Here is a 13472-nt window from a genome sequence, read left to right as displayed (position 1 = left end):
CTCTCTCTCTCTCTCTCTCTCTCTCTCTTCCTCTTCCTCTCTGAAATCAATAAAAATATATTTTAAAAAATTTTAAAGAAATTAACTTTTATTCATTTAACTTTGAATTAAAAGCTAAAACAGCAAAGTATTCCAGACTAGAATTAAACAAGAACGAGGAAAATTTACATCTACAGGTTCAACAGGTGTATTAGAGAAATGATATTAAGATATATGACATATAAACAGATACATATATTTAAAACTAGAGGCCTGGTGCACGAAATTTGTGCACTCGAGGGGTGGGGAAGCGGTCCCTCAGCCTGGCCTGCACCCTCTCACAATCTGGGAGCCCTCAGGGGATGTCCAATCAGTAGGACATCCTTAACATTGCCGCAGAGGCAGGAGAGGCTCCTGCCACCGCCGCTGAGCTCGCCAGCTGTGAACCTGGCCTCTGGCTGAGCAGCACTCCCCTTGTGGGAGCGCACTGACCACCAGGGGGCAGCTCCTGCATTGAGTGTCTGCCCCCTGGTGGTCAGTGTGTGTAATAGCGACCAGTCGTTCTGCCTTTCGGTCAATTTGCATATTACCCTTTTATTATATAGGATAGGATGGTTAAACTGTATTCAAGCTATAAAATGTAGTGTTCCGATAAGGCTTTAGGGCCCCTTACCAACGCGCGCTGCCCGCCCGTGGCTCACCTCGGTGCCGACCTGCGTCCCTCCTGTGCGAGCACAGGAGGCGCCTCTGCTCCAGTGCCTTCAGGGCACACTCCCTGGAGAGGCCCTTCATCTTCTCACGGGTGTCGCTGGGTCCCGGCTTAGCTGTAGGGGAAATCAGTCATCCAGTCAGGAAGCACATCATTTTCTAACTGCTCACTATGCACACAAACTGCACTGTATGAAACATTTAAGACGCTCTGTGTTAAAAACAAAACACGCATTAAAGTAAGAGTAAACTCATTTTTATGTTTAACTAAATCAAGTTAGTGTGATGTCTCCTGGCAATGGAGATGCGTGTTACCTTTAAAACTTGTTGTCAAGCATCTAAAGTGAGTGTGCAGGAGAATGAGCTTCTACTGAAATGTAAGACCTAAAGGCTGGTGATGGGCGCCACGTGTCCTAACTCACTTCCATCTCGAGATGAGCACAAGTACAGCTCCATCTGGGATCAGGAAGCAGAAGTAACGAACCTGCCAAGTTCACATCACTCACAATGTATATACAGATAGTGCCAAGCTGCCTGATGCTAACGTATGTGTTCACACACACACAGTTCCTGGGCTTAAACTAGGTATGTTTAGAAAAACAAATAATGGCTTAATCTAAAGTATCAACAATACATAAGAGGGAAACGGTATGTTTCCATTTAGAATTTTAAAAAGCACTTAGTGTACTTCTTTGTTGATGGTAACTGTTAATTCTGAATCTTACCCTCCTTGATTATGGGTTACCTTTTTGGTTAAACATTACTTCACTAATATATTAAAAAGTTGCCCGGCTGGTGTGGCCAGTGGTTGAGCGTCAACCCATGAACCAGGAGGTCATGGTTCGATTCCCATGGGCTTAATCCCCAGTAGGGGGCATGCAGGAAGCAGCTGATGGCTAATTCTCTCTCCCTCTCCCTTCCTCTCTTTGAAATCAATTTTAAAAACAAAACAAAAATAGAGTGTAGGCCTGTGGACTGATGGGTCCCAGGTTTGATTCTTGTCAAGAGCACATACCTCGGTTGAAGGCCCCTGAATCCCCAGCCCTAGTTGGGGCTCGTGTGGGAAGCAACCAATCAATGTGTCTTTCTCACATCAATGTTTCCCTCTCTCTGTCTCTCCCCCTCCCTTCCACTCTCTCTTGAAAAAATATCCTCAGGTGAGGATTAACAACAAAAATTTTTTTTAAAAGTTGCTTACAAAGCATCCTGAACAGCCACCCAAGTAGAGTCAGGGTGTCCCTGAGCAGTGCTGCACACCGCACTGAGGTCTCACTCCGGACCTGTCACTGAACTCGGGTTGTGAAAATTAAAGTTGTGGGATGACAATAACAGGAGAGCTGAATAACAACGAGGATGAGAACAAACTCGACTGTAGCTCTGAACTGCCACTGCAGTCACTAATTGTAAATTTAATTCTGGCACGTGAGCCGAATGGTTAACTGTGTTTTTCCTCTCAAGCTGGTAATGGCCACCCTGAAGGAGAGGCCACAGTTTTGGTAACAGTCCAGACTGCCTCCAGCCTGCAAGGGCTGGGAGCCGTGGAGAAACTCGGGCCCTGGTCGGGTCCAACTGTCCCGATGAGGCCACACATCTCAGACGCGCATCAATGGAAAGACAGTTTTTCTGCTGCTTGTTACTGTCGCCTGGTCCCTGCCAGGAGTGAGTCAGGAAGTGAAGCGGGGCCAGCGTGTCTCCTCAGGGACTGTGAAGACCGCAATTGAAACACATACCTGCTCCTCGGCCACCGCTCGCCGGGATGTGGCTCCGACTGAAGGATGAAATGTCATCTGTTTGAAATTTCTGATTTTCTCTCTGTTTGTCCTGATCACCAAATCCATTCTCTTTGGAATTATCTGACTTATAAATCGAGGGCCTTTCAGATCCTTAAAAAGACAAGCACAAATGCATCATCCCTTTCTTCCTCCTACCAGAACAGATGTCTGAGTCATCCTTTCAGATGCTTTTAATACTGTAGACAATTACTAAAACTCAGAGGACTGACATTTTCCAAGGATTTCTAAGTGCCGTGAATGCACACAGACTCCCTCGGTGCTCTGGGCATTCCCGGTGGCTACCTCACCTTCAATCCCAATGCCTCCTGCTAGAAAGAGCTCGCAGCGGGCAGCCCCTCTGTGCCTGTGTGACCACTGTCGTGGGTGGCTCCCAGGGGGGCCTGTGAGGCCACTGGTCAGGAAACATGATAAAGATTAACTCAATGTATTAGAATCTTCCTGAACTCCATCTGAAACTAAATTTTTAAATTATCCTCAACCTTCATTTTATATTCAGTACTAGAGGCCCGGTGCACAAAATTTTTGAACTGGGGGAGTCCCTTCAGCCCAGCCTGCACCCTCTCACAGTCCGGGAGTCCTCAGGGGCCTAAGCCGTCAGACATCCTCAGCGCTCCCGCCACCGCCCGCCGCTGTGCTCGCCAGCCATGAGCCTGGCTTCTAGTTGAGCCGCACTCCCCTTGTGGGAGCACACTGACCACCAGAGGGCAGCTCCTACTGGTCATTCCACCATTCGGTCTATTTGCATATTAGCCTTTTATTACATAGGATATTAGTATTCCTAGTATGACTGTTAGAAAGAAAAACACTAAACTAAAAGGCAAAGAATTACCCATATTTTCCACCCCGGGTCTCTGATGTGGCCAGCTGACGACCTGCCTGAGCGCGTCTTCGGTGGAAACCGCCGTGCCGTCGGGGTTGGCGTAAAACAGCAGCAGGGGCTGGAAGTGGCACCGGAGGCACTTGGAGACCACGTCCTTCCATCTCGTTCCCACCTTTATAAAACCACAGGGAGCAAAACCAAGCCTGTCAGCAACCTGTTACCCGAAAAGGCAGGGGCTGAAATAATTTGCATATTAAAGATGTTTAACAACATTCAGATGCTAACCAGCCGTTCAACTGTGCGCTGTATTATATGATTAACTTTATTATATTTAATAAGTCTAATTAAAAATCTTTAAACATTAAAAAGTTGATGGGCAAAATTATACACTATCAAGATTTGGATTAGCGAATTTTAGAAAGCTTTTCTCACACACATGGTCAACTGCCTTTTGGCAACGATTAAAGGGAGTTTAATGGGGAAATATAAAAGTTGATACCACAAATGATGCTACAGCAATGGGAGGAAAAAGAAAAGAAGACACAACTACACCTGAAGCCCAATAATGAACTCAGGAGTCACGTAAAATCTCTCGAGTTTACAGAAGAAAATGAGAGAAAACATTAACCTCAGGGAAAGTAAAAATGTCTTACCAGGACATCAAACAAACCAAAGAAAAAATATAAAATTGGATTCCATGAAATGAATGAATAACTTCTGCTCCATGAAAAACACCATTAACAAAATGGAAAAAATAAAACAAAAACCCCACCTATATCTAATAAAGGAGGGCTGTGCCGGATACAGAACTCCTACAGCTCAGTAAGAAGAAAATAATCCAATTTGAAAAATGGGCAAATTATCTGAAGTGACATGTCACTAAAGAGACATAGGAATGGCCAGTAAGCACAGGAAGAGTTGTTCAAAACATTATTGTAAATCAAAGGGAAGTGAATGAAAACCACAGTGAGGCAACATTAGGGTCCCTGGAAGGCTAACGTAAGAGACTCCCAGCAGGGGGCACTACGCGGGAGGGCTGCTGGGAGGAGGGAGATGTGCAGTGTCTGTGGACAGCCATTGTCAGTTCACATACAGCTGACTGCACACTTAGCAGACCACCCAGACATCCCACCTGGTGCTGGGAGCAACGGAAAAACGTGTTCACACCAAGACTCTTCCTACCTTAACAGGACCACTGTTCTATACAGCTGTAGTATGGAACACCGCACGTGTGAATCCTAAAAGGCATGTGCTTGGCGAAGCAAGCCAGCCTCAGAGGGATGTGTACGGGGAAGGCCATCCCACAATGCTGAAGAGGGAGCAGAACTAATCTACAGAGCATCCGGGATTCCTGGGCGGGGTGGGAGGGGCCGACAGGAACATGACATCATGAGGGGGTGGGGTATGCTTTGTGCTATATGGTGTGGAGGTTACACAGATGTGTGTACAGTTGCCAAACACTTACATGGGTACATTTTAACGTTTGTAAATTACCTATATATATAAAAAGCCAGCGACCAGAACACTGTAATGACCCGAACGACCGGTTGCTATGACGCCCACTGAAGCCAGTGAACTGGCCGATCGGGGGGTGGGGCCAGTGGCCAACCTCCTGTGGCCCCTCCCCCCAGCTGGCTGCCCCCGATTGCCCCACCAACCCCGATTAGGGGCGGGGACAGCTGGCCAACCGCCTATGGTCCCTCCCCCTTGTCAGCCCCACCCCCAATAGGTCCCCACAACCCCAATCAGTCCACAACTCCTCCCCTAGCCAGCTCCACCCCCTACCAGCCCCCCACATTGATCAGGGGCAGGGCCGGCAGCCAACCTCCCGCAGCCCCTCCCCCAATCCACCCCCCCCACACACACCAATTGGGGGAGGGTCAGCTGGCCCACAGCCCCGCCCCACGGCCAACCAGCCCAGCCCTGATTGGGCCCCGATTGGGGCCGGGCTGGCCGGACCCCACCTGTGCACGAATTCGTGCATTGGGCCTCTAGTACCTCTATAACGCTGATTTAAAAACAAAACAAAACCAAACAAACAGGAACCGATGCGTTCTAGAATGTTGGCTTCTGCAGGAAAGGGAGGACTGTAAAAAAGTCTGAAGAATTCTTCAAACTACACGCTTAGCTGCTGACCCTCCTCGCCTGGGACGCTGACATACTCGAGGAACTAGATTAACTTGAAAGCAAAACAAATATAAACTCACAGCGTGACTGCACACCCATGTCCTCCTTTGAGCTTTGACAATTTAAATGATGTGGGTGCCAAGTAGGACGGCCAAAAGATCTACTCATGGACGCAGGTGAAGCCTCTTAATAAGCTGCTATAGCAAAGCCTGAAGAAATCCGAGCAAAAGCTGCTTTCAGAACATAAGCACCAGAATTTCCCGTTGGCTTTACTGAGCATAATCACATGAACTACAACCTCCCAGGCACACGGCAAGCCCACGCGTTCTGACGAGTGTGCACAGGCATGCAGCCTCACTCCTCGCTCCCTCTGCAGGGCCTTCCGTCACTGTTTCCTCCTGTCGGGGAATTTTGTGTCAGTGGAATCCGTATTTGGCCGTGTGTCTCGCTTCTGTCATCAGCACAATGGTTTAGGATGTTCTACACGTGTCAGCTCATTTCTGTCTGATGGGCATCAAGCTCCACTGTGCTTGGACCATGATGTGGTTATCTGCTCACCTGCTTATGGACATTCGGGGTCCCAGTGGGGTTACAGAAACAAAACTCCCACGGACACTCAAGGGCAGGCTGTGTATGGACACGTCCTCAGGGAGAGGCGCTGCTGGCTGCATGGTAAGATTACGTGTGCAAGAAGCTGACGCACCTCTCTAAGGTGGCTGCTCCATGCAGCACTGCCACGCGCTGGCTTCAGGGACCTGGGTACTTGACGCCCTCAATGCTCCTGGTGAGGTCGGCACTGCCACACACCTGTGTCAGGGACCTGGCTGCTTGCTGCCCTCCACGCTCTTGGTGAGGTTGGCACTGCCACACACCTGTGTCAGGGATCTGGCTGCTTGATGCCCTCCAGGCTCCCGGTGAGGTCGGCACTACCATGTGCCTGCGTCAGGGACCTGGCTGCTTGACGCCCTCCACGCTCTTGGTGAGGTCGGCACTACCATGTGCCTGCGTCAGGGACCTGGCTGCTTGATGCCCTCCAGGCTCCCGGTGAGGTTGGCACTACCATGTGCCTGCGTCAGGGACCTGGCTGCTTGACGCCCTCCACGTTCCTGGTGAGGTCGGCACTGCATGCTCCTGCATCAGGGACCTGGCTGCTTGACGCCCTCCACGCTCCCGGTGAGGTCGGGCTTTGGAATTTATCCTCCTAACAGCTGAGTCTGAACCTCACTGTGAACTGAGTGTGTTTCTTTATGCCCAATCAGGCCGAGTATCAGTGTAAGGGCTGTTCACCTGTCTCCTCTGGTGAACTGTCCAAAGCTTTTGTGTATCAGACAGAAGGATGGTGCATATGGATCCCTGGTAGCTACACTAACATTTATTTGTCGCCTTTTTATTATTCTAGATATGGAATCAGCTTCAAAACAAACCTGATTTCAAAAACTAATAAAAGGATTCCAAGAACTGTCATTAAAATCATTTATTATTTTATATAAGCATTTACATCTAATAATCATTCTATATAATTACTAGAGGCCTGGTGCACGAATTCATGCATGGGTGGGGTCCCTTGGCCGGGAGGCGGGGAGGGACAGCGGGAGGTTGGCCGGCCATGGGAGATTGGCTGTAGGAGTGCACTGACCCCCAGGATACAGCTCCTGCATTGAGCGCCTGCCCCCTGGTGGTCAGTACGTGTCATAGCGACCGGTTGTTCGGTCACTTAGGCTTTTATAAATATAGATACATTCATTTTATCACTGTCACTATTACATTAATATTAGAGGCCCTAGCACAAAATTTGTGCAAGAGTAGGCCTTCCTTCCCCCGGCTGCCGGCACCAGCTTTCCTCCAGCTGCCAGCAGGCACCCGGGACCCGGGCTTCCCTCGCAGCCCCGGCTTTGTCCAGAAGGTTGTCCGGAAGGCTATCTGGTCTAATTAGCATATTATGCTTTTATTATTATAGGTCATTATTACATCATTTATTCCTAAAGAGCATAAACCACAGTAAGCATCCCAGTTCACAGAAGTGTCACCTACCTCTTTCACATTTGCGTCATCGAAAAACACCCACTTGGAACTCTTGGTGTGAAATGTGAAGGCACAGTAGTGCCGGCTGGTGTAGCAGATCAGACCGACGAGGTGAAGTTCACTGTTTTTGGCATTTTCATCAGTAACCCTATAAAAAAGCTGTTTGGAAAATTAGTAATTTAGGACTGTATCCTTAAAAGTGAAGAGCAGTGATGTGCTATCATGTATCTGACTCCCCATGAACAGCATCTGTCGGGCGTGCTGTCCACCCAGCGCTGCCCGGTGTGACGATACCGCGGCCCTGCGCGCTCCCCCAGTCACACTTCCATCACCCGTCAGGAGCAGTACAGGAAGTCACTGACTTTAGCTCAGTAATACGGTGTCTCCAACAGAAATGACACGTTACATCTACAGACTCAAAATATGAAATAAATCACCCATTTTCTGATAGTTCTTGGTTGAATCACATATTTGAACACACATTAAACTTGTCCCTTAAAAGATAATTTTCTAAAAGTTTCATTGTAACATCAACCAATTCAAAATAGTTAACTAAGATGGTAAAAGCATATAAGCCAGCAGTTCATATTTACACTTATGATCACATCACCATCACTCTAGAGCAGTGGTTCTCAACCTTCCTAATGCCAGTTCCTCATGTTGTGGTGACCCCCATTCATTACATTATTTTCGTTGCTACTTCATCACTGTAATTTTGCTACTGTTATGAATTGTAATGTAAATATCTGATATGCAGGATGTATTTTCATTGTTACAAATTGAACATAATTAAAGCACAGTGATTAATCACAAAGACAATATGTAATTATCTATGTGTTTTCCGATGGTCTTAGGCAAACCCTGTAAAAAGGTCGTTCGACCCCCAAAGGGGTCGCGACCCACAGGTTGAGAACCGCTGCTCTGGCGTGACAAGAGCCGCAGCAGGAGACGGTGAGAAGCGAAAGCCCCTCCCGGCCTGGGCTCTGAGGAAGTCCAGTTAGCCTGACTGGGGCAGCTCCAGAGAGTTCCACTGAACCTCCTTCCCTGAGAAAGAACACTTAGTTCTGAAAACCGGCCGCTGCATGTGTGTCCGAGAGAAGGGAGAAGGAAAGGCAAAACTAAAAGGGAGAAGGAAAGGCGGGATACCCCGGGGAGAGAGAGGTGCGTGGCCAGACTCCGAACCACGTCGCTGGTCAGGTCCGAGTGCTCGGAGTCCCAGACCAGGCCGATGGTGACGATCTCCGGGCAGTTCATCAGGACGCGGCGGATCTTTATTTTCTGGCCACAGTTACTCTAAAGAAAAACACAAAAGGCAAGTTTAGGAATTACTGAAACAGACATACCACAGGTGGCGCCTTATATAGTTTGCATGATGCAGTCACACTCTTAACATGCATTGCAAATTTATTCTTTAGCATATTAAAATAAACTTCTCACAAACTATTTCTCTTAATTATTGACTAAACAAGAAGTTTATTTTAAATCAAAGTGCTTTTCTTCAGTATTTTTGTAAATATGTTAAAACAAGAATTCAGTCTAAAAAAATCCGAAATAGAACCCCTGAAATGATTAATAATAGTACATCAGAAAAGAATACCATTTGTAAAGTTCAAAGAAAAAAAAAGAAATTGTGTCTTTAGTGAAATGATTGATTTCTGAACTTAAAAAAAAAATTTACATATGCTACCTTAAATCCTTCCAATTTTGAGTGTTTAAAGAACTAGTACTGAGATAAACAGCTCGCATGGTATAGTTGCCTAAAATAACATTGCAAAAACAAATTCTTAAAAGTAATTCCATAGACAATTAAATGACATAGTAACTTCTGGATGTCTCCTGTAAGCGCACACACAGAAACCACTGAGAGCCCCAAACTGTGCTTACGGGGCACTTGCGATAGTCATCCGTGGTATTCGCCGCTTGCAACAACTCCGCAAACATTTCGGGCCTCACACGCTCATGCCTGTCCGTCATTCTTCCAACTTCATTGCTACAAAAGAAAGCAGCAGTCCCAAATCTGGCCTATGTATGAAATTACGTATGAAAAATACTAAGTTATCAATATATGCAGGATCACTTTTTCTGTCTTAAAACATGATTTTGTATAAAAAAATTAACCATAAATTTCCATAAAGTGAAAACCATGAAATGTGGCAGGTACGTGATAAAAAATCAGGTCAAGAATGGAAAAGCACAAAAAGTACAGCACTGTTTGGAACTACAAGAATGAGGTGAGATGCTCTCTGTCTAAAGGCAGCTGTAAGTCAAATATCTGTTTTACATTATGACTTGGATTATGACAGCAGTTACTGAGGATGTGAGTACAGACTCGGACCTAACAGGCTGCGGGCAGGCTCCCTCTCTGGCCCAAGGCTCCCAGGGGCAGCTCCTTTCCAGCTGAGAGCAGGCTGCCCACTGGGAAGGCCAGCCAGAGCCACGCCCCCCTCGGGCACGCTCGCCATGTCATCAGGGCCGCAGGTGCCTGCCACTTTCTATTCAGCCTCCCCTGGAGTACCTTTTACATACACGCATCAAGTGTCTTTAGGCAAGTATTTAAGCATTTCCAAGAGACTGCAATGTGGCTCAAGTACCCTTCCTCTCCATTCCAGACACCCTGGCTCTATTTAATGTGTGTCCCAGGGCAGGACATACTGACAGGTCAGCGGTAAACAGCACACAATACTCAGCCACAGCTAAAGCACCCTCCTTCTCACGCACCTCACCGTGCACAGAGAGCACGAATGCTGACAGTGCATCAGACCCGGCTGTGGGGGGAGTGGACAACCAAATACTGAATCGGAAATGAAAACCACCTGGCTTTCCATCTTAATTGGTCTATGTATCAGATCAACCTTATTAAACCTGTTTCCTCATCAACGAAAGAGTGTTGTTGTCAAGATTAAAGTGACAATTTATGGAAAGCCTGGAACACAGTAAGCATTCAATACGTGATCTTCAATCCTCAATGCCCACAAAGGAGACTATCAGAATTCAGTCTGGGCTCTTGCGACCTGGGGCGCGGGCCAGGGCGCACGGACGGAGCGCTAGTTTGTACGACCTCGGCGACTGCTCAGGGACACGTGCGCACAGGAGCTGCCAAGCGAAGGCTTACCGCCCTCCCTCTGTGCGGCTCCCCTGTTCCAAACCACCCTACGCTTCATGCAAAGAGAACAAACCAGCTGCAAATGACTCAAGTTCAGGGAATGTTTCTCTAAATCGACGTCCCCCCAACTCTGTACAGACAAGCAAGATGCTAAACACACACAAGTAACCCAGTTGCTATTGCCCAACAGCGTTTAGGAACGGCTGTGCTGCACCCAGAGGAGGAGGCCTAACGGGGCGGGTAGACGAGGAGCGCCGCCTCACTGCAGGAGGAGACTCTGCGGCCTGAATAACCAGCGACGGATCTGAGGTCAGCGACCCCCTTTGGCTTCTGCACTAAAACACCTGCAGCATCTGTGACCTTAGTCAGTGTTTGCACACACACAGCACATAGCATTCTCTCCTCTGCCTGCTGGGAGTGTTCAAGGGATGGTGGTTGTGTGAGGTCTGGGGATACTTCTGGGTCCCTAACTAGTACTGCTTCCTGGGCAGGCAGAGCGGAGCAGGCGGGCAAGCCAGGCAAATTCCTATCCCAGGTGATGGTGAGGCCTTCCGGCCGCAGACCTATCGAGGATTGTGTTCACTGTTTCCTTTCTTTCCTGCTTACCCCGCTTCCATCACCATGGGGGCACACGCGGGGCTTACAGGGGACACGGCCACTACAAAGGTCACACCTGCCGAAGTCAGGGAGTCAGTCATGTGCAGCTCCCTCACCACTCGCTTGTCGTTTTTTAAAAATATAATTTTGTTGATTTTTAGAGAGAGAGGAAGGAGTAGAGAGAGAAACATCTATGTGAAAGCAGATCAGCAATCCGCTGCCTCCTGCACGCCCACCATGGGGAATCGAGCCCACACATGTGCCCTGCCCAGGAATCGAACCAGCACCCTCTCAGGGCATGGGACAACACCCAACCACTGAGCCACACGGCCAGGCTGCTGGTCATTTCCAGCCCTCCTGCGCAGTTCCAAAGACTTGCTCTAGATGTGAACAGGCATGCATCTGACTCATGTTTTGCACATTTCACTAAGTGGTGGGTGCATCTGGCTAACTCAGAAACACCCGACTGAGACAGACACCACTGAGTACCTCCGATGGCCGCAGCCCGAGTCCCAGACAGAGAGCAGATACTCACGGGTGCGGTGGGCTTACAAAGTAAATGCTCGCTGGGCCGCGCTGTGCTAGTAAAGCTTTGGTGAAGGTGCTTTCCGGTTCTTACCACAGGGCTGTCGTCGAAATGTACCGCACGAATTCTGTGAAAGGCAGAGGGTCTGATGAGGCCCCACAGCTACAACACACGCACTGCGGCAGAAACAGACGCTTAATGCACGGTTCGTGGAACACAAACAGCATCTAAGGAGCGAGGTCGGAGCCTCACCTGCTCGTACAGCGTCATGGCGAACTTCTGGTGCGCGACGCAGCACTTGGAGGTGCACATGTCTGCGTCCCGGCTGGGCACGATGTGGAAGTGGATCCTCTCCAAGATATTTTCCTGGTTCAAAAGCAGAAGACACGTGAGTGGTGAATCTGGCAGAGACACTTCCCTTTATAACCTCACAGACTTAAGCCTTTTACGGTTTCCCAGGCTGGACTAGGACTGCCCTACTTATTGCCAGCTTTCCTGCTAATGACACCTCGAATGTTGGTCAACTGTTCACCACCTGTGGCGTCAGCTTAAGACAATCAAATAAAAAGAAACATTCATTTCATAAATTTAACGAAAAAAACAATGTATGGTTTAATAAAGATTTTAAAAATCAAGTTATGGTAGCTGACATCTAGGACTTAATACCAGAGAACAGTTTCCTATGTTTCCTGTTAATTAAGAAACACAATTCTACGTGGCTCACGTGGACAGTCCACGTAACTCACGTCCACGGGATGGTCCATGCAATGATAACACCTGCAACTCACCACGCAGGGGTGTGCTCCCCACAGGCTCATGGGACAGCTCAGGTCTAACATCACCAAGGCACTTACTTCATTCAACAAATCACCCTCTTTTCTCAAAGCGTAAATAATGGATCCCTTCAACCACCTTGAAAACAGTTATCAAGCCTGGACTGCTAGGTCTCCATGAGCTGTCGTATCATGTGTTAGTACCTGTCAGTGAAGTGAACTATAGATCTCAGTACTGTGCCCAGTGTTTAGAGCATGGACCGATGATGAAGGTGAGAACCGTAAAAGCCCATGTCATGCTGTGTGTGCTGCTCTGGGCGTTTAGTCAACGTGGCACGTGTGCTGAGCAGCCCTCCAGGCAAGGAGCTGAGAAGATGCGCTCTAAAGACAACAACAGAAACCCAGGGCACTACAGGGGTGGTGACCTTGCCATGTCCAGCAGGCCCGACTGAGGCCACGCCTGGACAACTGAATACATCAGACGCTGTGAGTATTTCGGGGCCCTGAGCAAAGGCTGCGAAAGGGGACTATGACCACTCACTAGCAGGGACAGTCCAGGGGACGCAGAGCGAGGGCCTGCAGTTCAACTGAAGGGCCTTACGTGTCAGGAGAGAGTCTAGACTCGAGTCACAGAAGTATCAGGAGAGCAAGCATTAGACAGAAGAAAATGGTATTAACCAGGGCCATTAAAAAAAAGACTGTAAGGCCCTCGCTGGTGTGGCTCAGTGGATAGAGCGTCAGCCTGCAGACGGAAGGGTCCCGGGATCATTTCTAGCCAAGGGCACATGCCAGGGTTGTGGGCTCGATCTCCAGTAGGGGGCATGCAGGAGGCAGCCGATCAATGATTCTCTCTCATCTGATGTTTCTATCTCTCTCTCCCTCTCCCTTCCTCTCTGAAATCAATAAAAATATATTTTTAAATAATCAGACTGTAAGGGGCCAGACTGAAAGGCCACTAGACAGGAGGCGTCACTGGAGCCTGTGGCAGGAAGGGGGGACAGGAAAACGTGAGAAAGGAGAACCC

At 48.4% G+C, this 13472-nt stretch overlaps 1 protein-coding gene across 4 annotated transcripts in view; it reads right to left on the bottom strand.

Moving 5' to 3' along the window:
• USP53 (ubiquitin specific peptidase 53) overlaps positions 1-13472 on the bottom strand; it is a 75373-nt gene that overhangs the window by 40872 nt on the left and 21029 nt on the right. For all 4 annotated transcript variants that reach the window (XM_014532165.1, XM_014532167.1, XM_014532166.1 and 1 more), the window contains exons 5-12: positions 11928-12041; positions 11769-11851; positions 9334-9439; positions 8596-8742; positions 7459-7608; positions 3310-3472; positions 2418-2570; positions 681-803 (exon numbers count right to left, since the gene is read on the bottom strand). In XM_014532165.1, the coding sequence (XP_014387651.1) occupies positions 681-803; positions 2418-2570; positions 3310-3472; positions 7459-7608; positions 8596-8742; positions 9334-9439; positions 11769-11851; positions 11928-12041 (1039 nt within the window). The remainder of the gene's footprint in view (positions 1-680; positions 804-2417; positions 2571-3309; positions 3473-7458; positions 7609-8595; positions 8743-9333; positions 9440-11768; positions 11852-11927; positions 12042-13472) is intronic.

Source organism: Myotis brandtii, unplaced genomic scaffold (assembly GCF_000412655.1).
Source record: "Myotis brandtii unplaced genomic scaffold, ASM41265v1 scaffold853, whole genome shotgun sequence".
Lineage (NCBI taxonomy): Eukaryota > Metazoa > Chordata > Mammalia > Chiroptera > Vespertilionidae > Myotis > Myotis brandtii.
The sequence above is the reverse complement of the archived record's forward strand: the minus strand, read 5'-3'. Positions and strand labels throughout refer to the sequence as shown.